General features: G+C 40.3%; 1 protein-coding gene across 1 annotated transcript; it reads right to left on the bottom strand.

The window, feature by feature from the left end:
* Window positions 1-5086: 5086 nt before the first annotated feature.
* On the bottom strand, window positions 5087-5869 carry LOC141637407 (uncharacterized). The gene has a single exon (XM_074446890.1). The coding sequence runs from the start codon at window positions 5867-5869 to the stop codon at window positions 5087-5089; it is 783 nt and encodes a 260-aa protein (XP_074302991.1).
* Window positions 5870-20652: the final 14783 nt, after the last annotated feature.

The raw sequence follows: 20652 nt of genomic DNA on the forward strand, positions 1-20652 counted from the left end.
CAAACTATAACAATGGCGGAACGAAAACACGTCAAACCTGTGCTTACAATTGTAAACGTGCAAACTGCCTTTTTATTTATCACTTGAATACCTAATTGAGATACAGGCAGATGATATTTATAGCTAATTAAAACTGATTCCTAATTGACGTATAAAACTCCTACTGCTAAAAAAAACGTCCTACTTAGGACTCCTAACCAACCTAATCAACAATTAAAATAATAAACTTTAATAACTAAGATTAATCTAACAGCTAATTAATCTAATCTTAGGATTAGTTTTATTTGACTAAACTACTAAATAATTAACTAACATCTTTGCTTCAAGACGGGTAGTTATTTTACTTAGTCCCGAGTTCGAGCCTTACCCCCTGCAACCATGTTCTTCACGACACTTGTATCATCCCCTCCCTCTTGAGAAGGAATTGTCCTCAATTCTTGAAGACCCAACCCACCGGGATCAAAGACTAATCTGACAGATACCGGCGCGTAACTGATGACGAAAATTAGCAACAATTTTGAACACGTTGTTGAACCATTCTTGATGCTAATTTGCAGCTTGTTCTCCCCTTTTATTTTCAAACTCCCCTTGTGCCAGCCACCCCTCCACCCTCCGTGCACAAGTCTTGAAATTTTGTCAAAGAACCGTGTAGACAAAACTCGAATTGATAAGACGGTCTTTTAACCATTGCATCACTCTCCACTGTGAAAGCTCGAACCAAGTAGGAACCTAATGGGTTTTTATCACCCTTTCGCTATCCGGTATATTATTTAAAACGAAGTAATATTTGTTGTCATTTTCAAACTTTATCTCCTCATCCAAAGAATGGTTCAATTTCATCCTCCATTGTCAGTAATGTCAGACTCGGTTTTTTCCCACGGTCAAAATGCATATTACGGCCTGCCCCGGGTGTCATAGGCTTCAAGATGACCTTCTTTCCTTTATCTAGTAGCTCATACTCATTGCTCCTACCTCGGTGCACTACATCACGATCGAACTGCCAGGAACGACCTAAAAGAATGTGACAAGCTTCCATTGGTATGACATCGGACAAAACCTCATCCTGGTATGATCCCATCGTCAAACCCACTTGAACTTGCCTTGATACCTTCACCTTGCTTCCGTCATCGAGCCAATGTCAAGGCTTGGGATGAGCCGTGGTTGGCAAAGACAGTTTAGACACCATCTCACTTGAAGCTGCGTTGGTACAACTTCCGCCATCGATAATCAGGCTACACCAACGATCATTTACCTGACACTTTGTATAGAAGAGTTGATTTTGTTGTTCCGCGCTAATAACAGGCTCTGGTATAGCTTGTAAGGAACGAACAACCAAGGTCTTGTCGTAAATAGGCGCCTCATAAACCTCCACGCCCTCCTCTTCCTCCTCAACCTCCTTGAATGTGAAAATTCCACCTACTGCCTCCTCTTCTATTAATTCATCCCGAAAAGAAATCGCTTCACGCAAAGTGATGTTTCGTTTATTAGGACAAGCGTTTTGGTAATGCCCGAAACCTTGACATTTAAAACAACGAACCTTCATTAGACTTTGTTCTCTTGGAGGTGCAACTGCTTTTGACGCCGCAGGACCTGCTACTGGAGTGATTGCCGGTACAGCAGCCTTGTTGGTGCTTGAATTCGAACCACTTGCTTCCAATGTGTCGTTTTTTGACCAAGATAACGATTTGTTCAAGTCACTTGTTCCATATTCTGTCCTGCCCTGTGCTTCAACTTTTAAACTCAAACCGCAAAGAGTATCAAAATCTGAATATGGCTGTAACTCCACAATGTGAGCAATGTTTTGATTCAAACCCCGCAAAAATCGTGCCATCTTCAGCTCCTCGTTTTCCTCCAACTCTCCCATCATAGCCAACTTCTCGAACTCATTTATATACTCCTCCACGCTCAACTTTCCTTGCGTCAAATCCGCTATCTTTCGATATAAGTCCAATCTATGAGTAGTGGGTACATACCTCTTTCTTAAGTTACGTTTCAATCCCAAGAAGTGATTTTCTCCTTGTTTGACCGTGCCCTCTGGGATTTTAGATTCTCGAACCAAAGAGATGCTCCTCGACTCAGCTTGAGTATAGCATACTTGCAACGCTTCTCGTCCTCCAAGTCTTTAAAATCGAACATCCGGTCTATCTTCCGTTCCCAATCCAAGTAGTCTTCCGGATCAGTTCCGCCAACAAACTCTGGGAGTTCTGTAATCTTGAACTCATCCACCGGCCTGGATGGTTCACCTCGTCGTGGCTGCCACCGTGGATTAGCCTCATGAATACTCTCCAACGCCCTACGGACGCTATTCATAAATTCAGGATTGGAAAAATCCATATCGTTAAGGATCTAGAGCCGAAGCTCTGATACCACTAATGATACGAGTAGCGGAAGCTTAACGAATTTTAACAAACTTGAAACTTGTCACGTGATAAGCGTGACAATCTAACAGAAAATAACGAACACAAAAGGGGGTATTTGCTCGGATTAGACCTATAATCCGAACAATGGTGAAGTATAGTCAAGACCTATTGACTATAACCCAGGTTAAAGCTTGAAAACGCGTCAAACTATAACAATGGCGGAACGAAAACACGTCGAACCTGTGCTTACAATTGTAAACGTGCAAACTGCCTTTTTATTTATCACTTGAATACCTAATTGAGATACAGGCAGATGATATTTATAGCTAATTAAAACTGATTCCTAATTGACGTATAAAACTCCTACTGCTAAAAAAAAGTCCTACTTAGGACTCCTAACCAACCTAATCAACAATTAAAATAATAAACTTTAATAACTAAGATTAATCTAACAGCTAATTAATCTAATCTTAGGATTAGTTTTATTTGACTAAACTACTAAATAATTAACTAACATGTTTCTTCGAAGACGGGTAGTTATTTTACTTAGTCCGGAGTTCGAGCCTTGCCCCCTGCAACCATGTTCTTCACGACACTTGTATCACAAACACAAATGGTTCACACAACGAGTCACATTTACTTATAAACAAGGACAAATGGTTCACACAACGAGTCACAAGTGCTAATGAACATGGACAAATGGTTCACACAACGAGTCACAAGGACTAATGAACAAGTACAATTGTTTTAACACAAAGAGTCACAAGGACTAATGAACAAGGACAAGTGGTTTACACAATGAGTCACAAAGACTAATGAACAAGGACAAATGGTTCACCCAACGAGTCACATAGACTAATTAACAAGTACAATTGTTTAACACAACGAGTCACAAGTACTAATGAACAAGGACAAATGGTTCACCCAACGATTAACATGGACTAATGAACAAATACAATTGTTTAACACAACGAGTCACAAGGACTAATGAACAAGGACAAATGGTTTACACAACGAGTCACATGGACTAATGAACAATTACAATTGTTTAACACAACGAGTCACAAAGACTATAGAACAAGGATAAATGGTTCACACAACGATTCACATTTACTAATAAACAAGGACAAATGGTTCACACAACGAGTCACAAGGGCTAATGAACAAGGACAAATGGTTCACACAACGAGTCACAAGGGCTAATGAACAAGGACAATTGGTTCACACAAGGAGTCACATGGACTAATGGGGGCTAATGAACAAGGACAAATGGTTCACACAACGAGTCACATGGACTAATGGGGGCTAATGAACAAGGACAAATGGTTCACACAAATTCTGAACTTCAACTCGTTGGGCCAATGAAGGACTCAAACCCTTAATGAATCGAGCAATTTGCATCTCCTCCCGTTCCTCAAGGTCACACACCATAATTAGTCTTTCAAACTCCTTAATGTAATCAGTCACACTTAAATTACCTTGAGAAAGAGATGTAAGCATCAAGTACTGCTCTTGTTCATAGTCTCTTGGCACGAAGCGTTTTTGCAAGTGCTTCTTCAACTTTTTCCAAGTCTCAATCTTACTCTTTTTTTCACGCCTTCTTTGCTTCTTAAGGTTCTCATACCACAAGGATGCATACTTGGTCATTTTCAAGGTAGCAACCTTGAATTTCTTGTGTTCATCATAGCCTTTATATTCAAAGACTCTCTCCGCTTGTCTCACCCAATCTAGGAATTTTTCAGCATCAAGTTCCCCTTCAAACTCCGGGATATCAAGTTTTAATCCACGATCATCATCATTATTCCCCCTTGGTTCAGGAATGGAATGATGGCTCTCATCGGAATCTGAACTTTCAACGTGCCTCCCCTTCTTTCTAAGAGTATGATTACAAATCTGATCAATCTTGTAATTCATTTGTGCCATTCGTTTAGTTAAGTCATCCATACGTTCCTCCCATGGTTCTTGATATGAACCATCATGAGACATCTTTTTTTTTTCTCACGGGTGAACAGTACCAGACGTGAACAGTAAGTTTTTTTTTCTTTTTTTTTCAACACTAGCAATGGATCGTCTTGCTTATGGAAAATCAAGAGGCGAGGCTCTGATACCAATTTGATGTAAAACAACCACCAATATGATGAAGACCGAGTTGTTCAATAAGGGCCTGATTTCACGAAGTATTTTGAGTGATATTTTTGTGGTTTTAGAGTTTAGTTTGCAGCGGAAAATGATAAGTAAAATGGATATGGATTAGCTAAGAAACCTCGCAAGATAACTCAACTAAAACTGAAATCTCCAACCAAGACCACACAGGAACAAGGAGGGAAACAAAGGATATTTCAACCAAGAACACACAGTAAACAAGGATGAAATATGGCGCCAACCTCGCAAGCAAGGAAGACAAGAACACTCGCAAGCGTTCAAAGTTTGAGAGAAAATCTCTACACTTGGGTTTATATTTCTGAAAATTGGATCATTTACAAATGGGGTATTTTGGCCCTTATATAGCAAAGATGTGCTTGGGCTCCAAGGCAACATTAAATGCTAGGGGCAATTCCCTAAGTGTGCTTGGGCTCCAAGGCATTATTTAAGACTATGTAGAAAAAAAAAATATGCTAGAATTTTGTAAAAACTAGGTGAGGAAAACTAGGTGAGGAAGACTAGATTTATCCTCTCCTTGAGCGGCACTCTTTTTGGACGGCATTTCTTGGACGGTGCTTCTCGGATCAGCTAGAGCTCGACGTCCAACTTATCATTGTGACATAGCTCGTATTTCTTCTAGCGCCAAAATAAGGATTCGGATCAGTGTTAAGTAAGAGTGCGCTAGATCCCGACATTGCTCCCGCATCATTAAAATAAGGATTCGGATCAGTGTTAACTAAGAGTGCGCTAGAGCCCGACATTGCTCCCGCATCAGTCCCATCCTTCTTGGGTACCAAAAGAGCAGGTACGGCACACAGACTAAGACTCTCTTGCACATAGCCTCGATCAATCAACTCTTGCGCTTGTCTTTGCAACTCTTTAGCCTCTTCTGGATTGCATCGATAGGCTGGTTTGTTTGGAAGTGTAGCTCCTGGAATAAGATCAATTTGGTGTTCTATGCCACGCTTAGGAGGTAATCCAAGTGGCAACTCTTCCGGGAACACATCACCAAACTCATTCAACAACATTTGGACAGTCTCGTCATGAACTCCAATTCCTTCTTCCACATCTCGAACCATAAGAACATAAGCTTGTTCCCCTTGTTCTAATGCTTCAACAAATTCTTTGTTAGGTGACAAGGGTTTCAAGTGGAATCTGTTTTTACCCTTACTAACAATGTAAATGTTATCCCTTCCTTGATGAACAACTTCTCTATCAAACTGCCATGGTCGTCCCAATAGAATATGACACGCACTCATGGGTAACACGTCACACCATACTTCATCTTCATAAGGACCCATAACAAATGAAAGTAAAGCTTGTTTCTTGACTTTAATCCCACTGTTTTCATTCAACCAATGTAGCATATATGGTTTATGGTGATTACGAGTCTCAAGCTTAAAGGAATCCACCAATTCAGTAGCAACCGCATTTGTGCAAGACCCACTATCAATAATCAAATTGCAAGTCTTACCATGCACCTTACAACTGTAATACCCCGTATTTTATATAATCAATTAAACGGATATCATTATATATTAATTATTATACATTTTATATTACTAATTATATCGGGTTAATTGTTGAGTCGATAATTACGTTAAGCTATCGCAAGTTAATTGAGACGGGTTTATAAGAATTCGAAATGTGAGCTAACCCATTTGCCCTCGACCCATTTAAGTTGGCCCAATAACATGTTCAGCCCAATTAACCCTAAACCCTAACCCTAATTATAACCTAAACACTACCAAACCCTCCCTCAACCCGCCTCCCTCACGTCTCCCTCTTTCAGCAGCCCAAAACTTCAACCCTCACGCTTAAAGAGAGAGAGAGAGAGAGAGTGGCCGTGGGTGTTGGCGGCGCAGCAGGGATGAGCTAGGGACTATTGTTGACGACCGTGGGTGGCCCTGGTGGCTGTTGTGGTGGCGGAAAAAGGTAAGAGTCAACCCCTTTCCTCTGTTTTCGAATTTCTAGCAGTTTTGTTGGTGGTTGCGTGTCTGATAGAGGCGTTTCTGGTGGTTGTTGACGGGGTATATGGGTAGGGTGGTTAGTGACGAGTGTAGTGGTGGTGGTTATGGTGGTTTTGGGTGGTGATAGTGACGGTAAAAGGCGGCAGCGACAGGGGGTAGCAAACGGGTCAAGATATGGGTTTTCAGGCGAGTTTAGATGGGTAGGTTTGGGGTGGCGCCACCGTGGACTTGGGGGAGGTCGAAACGGTGGTGCCACTGTGTCTAGGTGCGTGGTTTGGCGGCGAGCATGACGGTGGTGGTTTGGCAGGGGATAGGTGAGAGTTGCGGTGGTTGTAGGTTGAGAAAATGGGGGGTTTGGTGAGGCACGGTGGTGAATCAGGCCAAATGACAGCCCTGGTTCGAGTCGCCGTGCAAATGATCGACCATCTTTGGTGGTGGTTGTTGGTGGTGGGGTCGAAGTGGGGAGCTGGCCTGGTGGTTGTCGGAGTGGTTCAGGCGGCGCGTGAGGGGTGTGGGCGAGAGTGAAGGCGTGGGTTGTAAGAGTCGGGTTATTCGAATTGTTTTAGTTTTGAAACGGGTTTTCATAGTTTAATCGTTATAATTCGTTAATTGGTCGTATTCTTAATTAATTAATTTAATTTAAAGTCAGTTAAATAATTTAAGTCGGGTTTTGGAGTCGGGATAGTTAAATGGAAAACTGCTATATCGGGGAAGTTTCCATTTAAGGAAACTTTCCATTTAGGGAGTTCTATTTTTAGTAACTTTCTATTTTGGGAACGAGAATAGTTAAGTGATTGTTTATCATTTAATTATCTTTCGAGAGGCGAATTGTTGTGGAATATTCTGGACACCCGACCATTTGACTGCGATCGAGGTAGGGAAATACACTTGACTTATTATCGTTGTTGTTGAATTGTGTTGACTTGATTCATGGTTGTTGATTTACGTTATGATTCATATACGGGAAAGTGATTGTCTGAATTGATCGTATTGAGTATGATATCACAACATCGGGTAACCGGCATGATTTTATGATTTCTCAGTTCAATGATATATATATATTGTGTTGCATTAATTTCTTTTGAGCATTCATATGCATTGGAGATGGAGGATGTTGTGGTGATGATGATGTTGTGATAAGGCCCAGGCGGGTTCTGCAGGACTTGCCCTGGTGTCCTCAGCTGCGAGCTGGCAGATCGGCTACGGTCGATATATATAGTCTACCGGGGATCGGTATGGCTGGGCGTTCCGGGTTATGAGTTATGAGTCTGGTTATGAGATATGAGTTGAGATGGAGATGGAGGTGACGGAGGAGCATGCATATCATATTTCTTTGTTGTTTCATTGTTTTCCCTACTCAACCTCGTGGTTGACCCTGTGTATTCGTGAACACCTGTGATGACCCAAATATTGGCGAGCAGACTTGACAGGTTTAAGAGATAGAACGGGAGCTTGGTGGGCGTGAGACACTGGATCAGAAGACTTAGTAGCTAGATCATCATCTAGAAGACTTTCACTTTTATTTATGTTAGTTCTTTGTAATTTGACGTAAAAGAGGTTTTGTAATAATTAAGTTAAAGTAATTATATAATTTTGCCTTGGAGTTTAATTTGTTATTCACTACCTCGGGAAACCGAGATGGTAACAGTCTGGTTTATTAGGGAATGTCTTGCTAAAGGCTCCTTCATAAACCGCGGTGTTACAAAGTGGTATCAGAGCGAACGATCCTCAGGCCTAAACCAGTGAATCCAATGAACATAGGAAGAGTCTGAATAAAATGAACCCCGGGATAGAACTGTTAGGAGCCCACTAAGGTAAGGGATGAGTTAGGGGCCCCCTCACACCGAACCAGTGGCCCTCTCAGTTGACCCGGAAACCCTGAGGGTATATGAGAGAAAGGGTAGAAAAGTTGCATGAGGTTGCGCATGAAATCCAAATATCATTGCCTAAGTATTAACTGATTGATACATTGATTATTGCATAAAAGAGTTGATGTATACCTTGAGACCCATATATTCTAACCATTCTGCAGGACAACGCTACGGTAAGTATTTTGTATGAATGATGACGTGATCATATGATGTTATGGAGATGAGAAATAAAATTCTCGTGTTCAGGTCGATAATCAATGAAGTATTGGATTGTGGTAGTCGTGAGCGTGAAAATAATTGCGAGTCGATGATATTTATCTAGGTGGATGTTGAATGATGTGCTGATAGTACTATTATGTCTAGTAATATGCGGTCATGTGATCCCAAAGCCATGCTAGTATAGTCTTGTGATAGTAATAAGAAACACTATTGAATTGCATGTTTTAGTCATAGCAATCGTGATTTAGATGTAAGGAGTAGATCGAGATGCGAAGGGATTCTATGGGATAGATGCTTACGTAGGTACAGTGTGAGATTTAAGTTAGGATGGGTTAGTATCGATAGTGTGGTTGTAAGAGTTTGGAACATAGAAAATGAAAGACTTAGTGCTGAAACTCGTTTTGTTTGATTTTACTCTTTAATTGACCTTACTGCCATTTCTTTTCTATTTATTGCCTATGGATGAGAATTTTATGAGAGATAGCCTCGTGAGTTAGTGTTCATTTGGCGTTGGTTTCATGCTTATATGATATACGGATTAGGAGTAATAAATATTTTAGTGAGCTGTGGTTAGGAAGTTCCCATACAGTGATGTTTTGACCAACAATTTTGTAAAAAATCCTCATGTAAATTATACTAATAATCTTTGCATAATTCCAACTCCATCGATCCGAATATTCGCATATGTTTTCAAATTGATAAACCACGAAAATTCTTGATGTTTCTATATTAAATGGTAAGTTTTGCAAACTGACCCAAGTTCGGACCAATTGTTGTTACATGCTGTTTGGACCAACGGAGTTTTAAAAATGCTTTAAAAATTGAATTCTTGAGCTTTTGACCTCATTCTTTTTCTCACGTATTATTAACTCTCTGTATGTTATAAAAAGTAATCTAACTCAAGTATTCGTTGAACGGTTATTTATTCGTGATTTTTGGAAGTTACAACGTGAATCAAAACATTTAAAATGTGTGTTCTATGTTGAATTTTCATACAATTGTTGGGTTAATTCATGAGCCTTAGTAATGTGAATTTATAATGTTTTTTTTTCTTATATGACGATAGTAGCACGCATGTTCAGTAGTTAGGTATCTTAACAAGTGATAAATTAAAGTTTAGTTGATAACATTGTTGGCATGATAGTATGAGTGAAATTGAATAGCTTAATTCGATTCTCAAATCGAGAGTGAAATATTTTATACGAGTCTCGTTGTTTGCATATTTTATATACGTTGGCATATTGTAATATCCCTGGTGTGTTCATCATATTTGTATAGTGGTCGAATATATATAAATATAAAACTATATTGTCATATCTTGGTAAAGTTGGTGGCGTTAAATGTTAACTTGATTGTTCAAATATACTCGCGAGAATATTTATAATAATTATGTCTAAATGTTCACACATGTAGGATGTCATCTGAGTTCTAATATCTTTTATGTGAGTCTGTGTGCCTATAGTTATACTTATTACTTTCATTGCATTAAATTATTTTAGTTGAACCTAAACCTAGGACATGATAATAAACAGTGTTGTTACTTCTTATTGGATATGTTCGTCATTATATCGTCATAAAATGCTAAAGTGATTCTTGCAATTGTATGGGCATGATATAAAGGAAACTGTTTGATGTAGCACGACATTTGACATATCTATATTCTCGAGTCGTTGCTATCAATTATATTCTAATGAATATTGTTTATGATAACTATGTTGACAATTATAATGGGATAACCCTTTGATGATTCCCATGATATGCATTGGTTCCAATGATAGTCGTTCATTAGTAAAGATAGGACTGAAATGAATAAGATGAACCTGTAAATTACAATATATGAGTCGACACCTAAGCTCGTTTTGTTTGAAGGAATTGAATTAAGTTTATCTGATTTCGAGTTTCGTAGTAAGCTGTAAATGGATTCTATGGACGGCTCTGTCATAAGATTTATGTTAGGAAGGTTAATCACCGCCCGGTATGAAAGTAAAAGTTTTGAAAATGAAGTTAAATTTTGTCGTGTGAGTATAAATTCGGAATGAGATTTCCAGCCAATGGCTGGTGGTATGGTTCCATGATATTTGCTAGTCTGGAGGAATGAAACTAGAACGGAGTCACAAGTAGTGGGTTAAATTAGTCATGTTGTTCGTTCATGTAGCGAATTGGTGGGTTGTGGTTAGTTACGAATGTCAAAACGGGAAATGTAATGTGGTGATTTAAGTGAGTGGAATAAAACTCTAAGAACTCGAAATTGGACAGAATTTGAGTGCTAAAACGATTGCCAAATGCTAAGGATTGAGTATGGGGATATGACCTAAACCAAGCACAAAGCCAAGGTTTAAGACTAAGAGTTGGTTCAAGCACAAAGCAATGAACTTACTCAGCCCCTAGCACTAAGCAAAGGAGGTTCTTCTAGCACTAAGCAAAGAATTATAAGAGAGAAAACTAGGTTTTCACTTGTATTAATGTTCATTCAAATCTGAAGTTCTCAAGTGTTTAGCTTGGTTTATATAGACCAAGGCTTACAATCTTGACCCTTGATTACTAGTTACATCTAAGGGCCACAAAAATAGCAGCTAAAGACCAAGAAAAACGGCAGCCAAGGACTATGACAAATCTGAAATGAAAAGGACATAAAGCAAAGAAAGTAAACTAATAGTCCAAACTTCCTTGTTTGTAGCTCAACTTCTTATTTATGATTATATGGACTGAAATGGGGCTTGAGGAAACCGTGTAAGAGTCCTTGTTGCAGCCATAAAGTCCCTTGAGCTTTGTTGGTTCAAAAGAGGAAGGTTGATAGCGACATAATGCACAAAAAACTAAGCTTGTTCCAGCCATGGTCCTGATTGCGCGCGGTTCAAAAAGCTTGGCAAACTCTATGATAGGAACGGCTTTGGGATATAAGTTCCTACACAAAAACGTCCCAAACTCACCAAAGATTAATCCCATGCTGGAAAATGGCACGACTTCTTAGACGGAATTCATGTTAGACCTCAATCTAGTGCAAGGTCCAAAACCGGGTGAAATGTGGCCTTTCTCGGTTTGATTTGTTTCAATCTCCCCTTCTTGAAAAGGATTTGCCCTCAAATCCTCGAGCTTATCCTCCTCAATCTCTTCATAATAAGGACTTAAATTCCCAACATTGAAAGTTCCATGGACCCCATATTCTCCGGGAAGGTTTATCTTGTATGCATTGGACCCAAACTTCTCAAGTACTTCGAATGGACCATCAGCTCTAGGCATGAGCTTATTCTTCCTTTTTTTCTGGAAATCTTTCTTTCCTCAAGTGTATCCAAACAAGATCTCCGGGTTCAAAGCTTTTGGTTCCCTTAACACCCTTGGATTTGGCCTTGTGAGCCTCATTAGCCTTCTCAATTTGCTTCTTGACTTGTTCATGGACATGGAGCATTTGTTCAACCCTTTTCTTAGCATCATAATCAATGGTATTTCTTTTGATGGGTGCCAAATCAGTAGGCATCATAGGATTCACGCCATATACCACCTCAAATGGAGACTTGCCCGTGGTTGTGGAAGGGGCTCGGTTGAAGGCAAACTCGGCTTGAGCTAGTTTGAGGTCCCAATCTTTCAATGACCTTGCAACCGTGCACCTAAGGATCCTCCCCAAGGTCTTGTTGGTGACTTCCGTTTGCCCATCAGTTTGGGGGTGATGGGAGGTGCTAAACAAGAGCCTTGTTTTGAGTAGCTTCCATAAGGTTCTCCAAAAATGACTCATGAACTTGGAATCCCTATCCGAGACAATGGACTTAGGAATACCATGTAGCTTGACCACTTCTTTGAAATAGAGCTCGGCCACACTAGTTGCATCTTCGGTTTTCTTGCAAGCAATGAAATGAGCCATTTTGCTGAATCTATCCACAACCACCATGATTGAATCCTTCCCTCTTTGAGTTCTTGGTAAAGCAACAATGAAATCCATGCTTATGTCTTCCCATGGCTGATTTGGAACCGGCAAAGGAGTGTAGGGGCCTGTTTGGAAATAGGATTTTGATTGTTGACAAGGAGCACACCTCTTGATCACATCTTGGACATCCCCAAGCATCTTAGGCCAATAGAATTGCTCTTGGAGTATGTCATAGGTCTTTTGAATGCCAAAGTGCCCGGCAAGACCATTGGAGTGAACTTCCCTTATCAATAAGTTTCTATAAGGTCCCCTAGGCACACACAACTTGTTTCCAAAGAATAAGAACCCATTTTGAACCAAGTATTTGCTCTTGAGCTTGATTTGGCCAGATTGAAGGAGCTCCCATTCTCCTTTAAAATCCGGATCTTCCACATATAATTCTTTCATGTACTCAAACCCAAGGACCCTTTGCTCCATGAAACTCAACATAATGAATCTCCTAGACAATTCATCAGCCACTATGTTATCTTTCCCCCCTATGTACTTGCTTGAGAAGTTGAAGGATTGTAAGAACTCCACCCATTTAGCATGCCTATGATTGAGCTTGTGTTGACCATTAATGTATTTGAGAGCCTCATGATCAGAATGTAGGACGAATGGTCGTGGTTTCAAGTAGTGACTCCAATGGGTTAAGGCCCGAACAATAGCATAGAACTCCTTATCATAAGTTGAGTAATTGAGCTTGGCACCACTCAATTTCTCACTAAAGTAAGCAATTGGCTTGTGCTCTTGAACAAGGACAGCCCCAATGCCAATGCCACTAGCATCACACTCAACTTCAAACAACTTATTGAAATTTGGCAAAGTAAGAATAGGAGACTCACAAAGCTTCTCTTTGATAATATTGAAGGATGATTCAGCCTTATCTCCCCATTTGAACTCCCCTTTCTTCATACATTCGGTTATAGGAGCCATAAGTGTGCTAAAATCTTTGATGAACCTCCTATAGAATGATGCCAACCCATGAAAACTCCTTACATCCGTGATATTCTTAGGTATAGGCCATGATTTGATTGCCTTAACCTTCTCTTGATCAACCAATATGCCACGGTCAGAAATGATAAAGCCCAAGAATTGGACTTCATTTTGCATAAAAGAACACTTCTCTAGCTTGCCATACAACTTGTGTTCCCTAAGAGTTTCAAACAACACTTGCAAATGCTTGAGGTGCTCTTCCTTGGAAGGACTATAAACCAAGATATCATCAAAGTAAACAACCACAAATCTGCCCAAATAAGGTCTAAGTACCTCGGTCATGAGCCTCATGAAGGTACTTGGTGCATTAGAAAGACCAAATGGCATGACAAGCCATTCATACAACCCATGCTTTGTTTTGAATGCGGTTTTCCACTCATCTCCTTCTTTGATTCTTACTTGGTGATAGCCTTGCCTTAAATCAATCTTTGAAAACAATTGAGCTCCACTAAGCTCATCCAAGATGTCATCAAGCCTAGGTATGGGAAACCTATACTTGATGGTAATGTTGTTGATAGCTCTACTATCCGTACACATCCTCCAAGACCCATCTTTCTTTGGCACTAAGAGGGCCGGGACAGCACACGGACTAAGGGACTCTCTCACAAAGCCCTTGCTCACAAGTTCTCCAATTTGTTGTTGTAACTCTTGAGTAGCTTTAGGATCACTTCTATAGGCACCCTTGTTTGGTAATGTAGCCCCCGGAATGAAATCAATTTGATGCTCAATGCCCCTAAGAGGAGGCAAGCCACTTGGGAGCTCATTTGGGAACACATCTTCATAGGATTGGAGGAGCTCTTGGACCTCCTTAGGAAGTGAAACATTCTGCCCAAAAACCACATCTTTTGCAATAAGAGCATAGACATCTTCATCACCCTTTAACTCTTGGAGCATCTCGGCCTCATTGATCAATAATACCTCTTTTGAAGGCTCAAGCATGGATGGTGGTGTAGTATGCTTAAGAACGGGTGGAAGTGGTGTTACAATGACCTTTCTTGAGCCAAACTTGAAGGTGTAAGTGTTGTCTCTCCCATGGTGTACCGAATCCCTATCAAACTCCCAAGGTCTCCCAAGAAGAAGATGACAAGCATCCATAGGTAGAACATCACAAAGGGCCTCATCCGAATAGTTCTTGCCAATGGAGAAGGTTACAAGGCATTGCTTATCCACTCTAACTTCTGCCCCCTTGTTAAGCCACCTTAATTTATAAGGACTAGGGTGGTCTTGTGTGGGTAAAGATAGCTTTTCAATGAGAGTACTAGAGGCTACATTGGTACAACTCCCTCCATCAATGATAAGATTGCAAACTCTTCCCTTAATGGTGCACCTAGACCTAAAGATTTGTTGTCTTTGATCCATTTCCAAGGGTTGGGGTTGGGTATGCATCACTCTCCAAGTAACCAAGCTAAGACCCGCATCCGGCATAACCACATCATCCTCTTCATGGTCCGTTCCCTCCATTTCCTCATCACACACAAGAATCTCATCATCTCCCCAATGAACCACTTCAAAGCTACTAAGGGCTCTCTTGGTTGGGCATTCTTTGGCAAAGTGACCATAACCTTGGCATTGGTAACATTTTTTGAGAGGCATGGTCTTTTTTTGTGAGGTTTCGGCTGCTTTTCCTTTGTCAAGTATGGTGGTTTTGTTTTGAGAGGGTGGTTCATTAATTTTGAAACTGGTTGGGGTCTAAAAGTGGCGGTTTTGGTGGTTGGTTTGGTGGTTGTAGCCTTCCCTTTACCCATTTTCTCAACCCTTAAAGCCAAATTAACGGCTTCATCAAAGGACCATACTTGTTGCATTCTAACCCTATGAGCAATCTTAGTATCTAACCCTTCAACAAATCTAGCAATTTTCTGTTCGGGCTTCTCATTGAGTTCACATTGCAAAGTAAGTTGTTCAAAGTCTCTAAGATATGACTCAAGTGGTTGTTGGTCTTGTTTAAGTTGTGTGAGCTTAATGAAAATGTCTTGAGTGTACTCTTTAGGTATAAACTTCTCATTAAGCTTCTTTTTCAGTTTTAACCAAGACTTAATAGGTTCCTTACCATCCCTTCTTCTCTGATTTTTTAAGTTCTCATACCAAAGGGAAGCATAGCCTTTGAGTTTCAAGATTGCAACTTTAAAAGCTTTGCCATCAGAATAACCTTTAAACTCAAAGACTCTTTCAATGGTCCTAAACCAATCTAACAAATCCTCGGGGTTTAAACTACCATGAAAATCAGGAATTTCTACCTTTAAGTCTTTGTTGGGCTCTCCATGAAAGGCCTCGGCCATGGACTCCTCCGAATCAGAAAGCTCTTCCTCCTCACGGCCACCATGAGCTCGTCCTCTACCCATGAAGCCACGGCCTCTACCCCTGCCTCTAGGTGGTTGTCCTCCTCTTGGTGGTGGTGTTGGAATATTAGCCATGATAACATTGAGAGATTCTAGCAACAAATCACATTTTTCAGAAAGTTGAGTAACTTGTGTTTCAATTCCAGCAATCCTTTCTTCACTCATGGTTGTTTTTTGTGTTTTTAATGTGGTTAGGGTATAATGAACTCACAAAGAAAGGATTTTGTTGTTAACCAAAGCTCTGATACCAATTTGGAATAAAACTCTAAGAACTCGAAATTGGACAGAATTTGAGTGCTAAAACGATTGCCAAATGCTAAGGATTGAGTATGGGGATATGACCTAAACCAAGCACAAAGCCAAGGTTTAAGACTAAGAGTTGGTTCAAGCACAAAGCAATGAACTTACTCAGCCCCTAGCACTAAGCAAAGGAGGTTCTTCTAGCACTAAGCAAAGAATTATAAGAGAGAAAACTAGGTTTTCACTTGTATTAATGTTCATTCAAATCTGAAGTTCTCAAGTGTTTAGCTTGGTTTATATAGACCAAGGCTTACAATCTTGACCCTTGATTACTAGTTACATCTAAGGGCCACAAAAATAGCAGCTAAAGACCAAGAAAAACGGCAGCCAAGGACTATGACAAATCTGAAATGAAAAGGACATAAAGCAAAGAAAGTAAACTAATAGTCCAAACTTCCTTGTTTGTAGCTCAACTTCTTATTTATGATTATATGGACTGAAATGGGGCTTGAGGAAACCGTGTAAGAGTCCTTGTGCAGCCATAAAGTCCCTTGAGCTTTGTTGGTTCAAAAGAGGAAGGTTGATAGCGACATAATGCACAAAAAACTAAGCTTGTTCCAGCCATGGTCCTGATTGCGCGCGGTTCAAAAAGCTTGGCAAACTCTATGATAGGAACGGCTTTGGGATATAAGTTCCTACACAAAAACGTCCCAAACTCACCAAAGATTAATCCCATGCTGGAAAATGGCACGACTTCTTAGACGGAATTCATGTTAGACCTCAATCTAGTGCAAGGTCCAAAACCGGGTGAAATGTGGCCTTTCTCGGTTTGATTTGTTTCAGTGAGTTATGTGTTAACACGGTATGTTGATATTAGCATGATATGTAAGGGATATTTGTAAAATTGGTGTAGTTAAATACATTTAATCTTTTATGTCATGGTGTTGGTGCAGTTTAAATATATTTAATACCAAGAACGAAATTTTATGTATGATAGTCTTGTATGTTAACTTTCCAATATCGCTGTTTACTCGCTTGTTTGACTCGACCAATAAGTTGTAAAAAAATTGCCAATCAATGTGCATTCGTCATTCGTGAATAAATCCCAAACCCTTTGTTATGAGGATTAAAAATATTTCTAGGATGATAAGTACTGCGAAACTGGTTGTCTTCATTTTTTTTTTGGTGATTCTGTGTCTTGACCTAAATCTGTACAATTATGTAAAGGAAAGTCAGACTGGACCTATTAGGTTATAAATTTTCATAAATCAATTTATTAAGTTTTGACCCTAATTCTTTTCTTATGTTGATTAATCCCCTATGTTTCTAAGGTATGAGATTACAATGATTGGTGAAATGAATAATTACTAATGATTTTTACTGGTAACAGTAGCTTCCTTGAGAGAGCTTGTATATTGATTGTCTTTGGTAAGGATTAGTTAACTTGAGCGTGAGTTGTGAATCTTTTATCCTCTTTCAGTTGTTAGCAGTAGTTTGAGAACTTTTGTTATAATAATGAAGGTTACGAGGACGTAACCATGTTTTTAGTTGGGTAGGATTGTAAAATCTTAATGTTTAATTTGCACTTGTTTGTAGATTGTAGTTTTGATCAAGTTGATGTTTCGTTGTGGGGTACCTATGCAAATGAGTTCTATATGTTTTGTTCCTACTTCTTTAGTTGGTTGATGTGTAAAAGGAGAGTGTAGTTAAACTACTGGTATTGAGTTATTTGAGTTTGAGATCGGAATTTAGATGGAAGATGACGGTGTTCTCAGATGAATATTTAGTTGTTATACATTTGTGTTCTCAGGTAGTTATTAGTTAGAGTTAGTTGGGTTAAGTAAAGACGAGTTAAACTTCGGGACGAAGTTTATTTTTATGAGGGCAGAATATAACATTTCGTGTCTGTTATGTTTAATTGATGTGTCAAAAGTGTGTGTTAACTGTGTTAGAAATGCGTGACGTCCGTATGTACGATATACAATACTCTTCTGATGTTTGAGTACGGGAGCGAACTTCGGGACGAAGTTCATTTTAAGGGGGGAAGACTGTAATACCCCGTATTTTATATAATCAATTAAACGGATATCATTATATATTAATTATTATACATTTTATATTACTAATTATATCGGGTTAATTGTTGAGTCGATAATTACGTTAAGCTATCGCAAGTTAATTGAGACGGGTTTATAAGAATTCGAAATGTGAGCTAACCCATTTGCCCTCGACCGATTTAAGTTAGCCCAATAACATGTTCAGCCCAATTAACCCTAAACCCTAACCCTAATTATAACCTAAACACTACCAAACCCTCCCTCAACCCGCCTCCCTCACGCCTCCCTCTTTCAGCAGCCCAAAACTTCAACCCTCACGCTTAGAGAGAGAGAGAGAGAGTGGCCGTGGGTGTTGGCGGCGCAGCAGGGATGAGCTAGGGACTATTGTTGACGACCGTGGGTGGCCCTGGTGGCTGTTGTGGTGGCGGAAAAAGGTAAGAGTCAACCCCTTTCCTCTGTTTTCGAATTTCTAGCAGTTTTGTTGGTGGTTGCGTGTCTGATAGAGGCGTTTCTGGTGGTTGTTGACGGGGTATATGGGTAGGGTGGTTAGTGACGAGTGTAGTGGTGGTGGTTATGGTGGTTTTGGGTGGTGATAGTGACGGTAAAAGGCGGCAGCGACAGGGGGTAGCAAACGGGTCAAGATATGGGTTTTCAGGCGAGTTTAGATGGGTAGGTTTGGGGTGGCGCCACCGTGGACTTGGGGGAGGTCGAAACGGTGGTGCCACTGTGTCTGGGTGCGTGGTTTGGCGGCGAGCATGACGGTGGTGGTTTGGCAGGGGATAGGTGAGAGTTGCGGTGGTTGTAGGTTGAGAAAATGGGGCGTTTGGTGAGGCACGGTGGTGAACCAGGCCAAATGACAGCCCTGGTTCGACTCGCCGGCGGCAGTCGACCATGCTGGTGGTGGTTGTTGGTGGTGGGGTCGAAGTGGGGAGCTGGCCTGGTGGTTGTCGGGGTGGTTCAGGCGGCGCGTGAGGGGTGTGGGCGAGAGTGAAGGCGTGGGTTGTAAGAGTCGGATTATTCGAATTGTTTTAGTTTTGAAACGGGTTTTCATAGTTTAATCGTTATAATTCGTTAATTGGTCGTATTCTTAATTAATTAATTTAATTCCCGAGTCAGTTAAATAATTCAAGTCGGGTTTTGGAGTCGGGATGGTTAAATGGAAAACTGCTATATCGGGGAAGTTTCCATTTAAGGAAACTTTCCATTTAGGGAGTTCTATTTTTAGTAACTTTCTATTTTGGGAACGGGAATAGTTAAGTGATTGTTTATCATTTAATTATCTTTCAGAAGGCGAATTGTTGTGGAATATTTTGGACACCCGACCATTTGACGTAGCGATCGAGGTAGGGAAATACACTTGACTTATTATCGTTGTTGTTGAATTGTGTTGACTTGATTCATGGTTGTTGATTTACGTTATGATTCATATACGGGAAGGTGATTGTCTGAATTGATCGTATTGAGTATGATATCACAACATCGGGTAACCGGCATGATTTTATGATTTCTCAGTTCAATGATATATATATATATTGTGTTGCATTAATTTCTTTTGAGCATTCATATGCATTGGAGATGGAGGATGTTGTGGTGATGTGGTGTGGTGATGATGATGTTGTGATAAGGCCCAGCGGGTTCGCAGACTTGCCCTGGTGTCCTCAGTGCGAGTGCGGGCGGATCGGCTACGGTCGATATATATAGTCTGGGGATCGGTATGGTGGGCGTTCGGGTTATGAGTTATGAGACTGGTTATGAGATATGAGTTGAGATGGAGATGGAGGTGACGGAGGAGCATGCATATCATATTTCTTTGTTGTTTCATTGTTTTCCCTACTCAACCTCGTGGTTGACCCTATGTATTCGTGAACACCTGTGATGACCCAAATATTGGCGAGCAGACTTGACAGGTTTAAGAGATAGAACGGGAGCTTGGTGGGCGTGAGACACTGGATCAGAAGACTTAGTAGCTAGATCATCATCTAGAAGACTTTCACTTTTATTTATGTTAGTTCTTTGTAATTTGACGTAAAAGAGGTTTTGTAATAATTAAGTTAAAGTAATTATATAATTTTGCCTTGGAGTTTAATTTGTTATTCACTACCTCGGGAAACCGAGATGGTAACAGTCCGGCTTATTAGGGAATGTCTTGCTAAAGGCTCCTTCATAAACCGGGGTGTTAGAACAACAGCATGGAAAATCTGCTCACGTTGCTCCATTTCAATCGGTGTGGATTGAATATGCAAGTTTCTCACCACGAACATCTCCTTATCAATGTCATATGATGGTTCAACAATATGAGTGTGAACCTCATCATCTTCTTCATCTCCATCGTTCTGGACAGAATTGACCTCCGTCTCATTTGTCACCACGAAACATGGAGTAATCTCACCTAACTCTTGAAGAGTAAGCGCTCTCTTTTGGGGACATTCGTTAGCGATGTGTCCATAACCTTGGCACTTAAAGCATCTCCTAGCACGCATATCTTTGAAATCAGTAGCAACTTCTTTGTCTTTGTCTTTGGGTTCTTCCTTTTTGGCTTCCTTATTGAACGATGATGTAGCGC

This window comes from Silene latifolia, unplaced genomic scaffold (genome assembly GCF_048544455.1).
Source record: "Silene latifolia isolate original U9 population unplaced genomic scaffold, ASM4854445v1 scaffold_106, whole genome shotgun sequence".
NCBI classification, from domain to species: Eukaryota; Viridiplantae; Streptophyta; class Magnoliopsida; order Caryophyllales; family Caryophyllaceae; genus Silene; species Silene latifolia.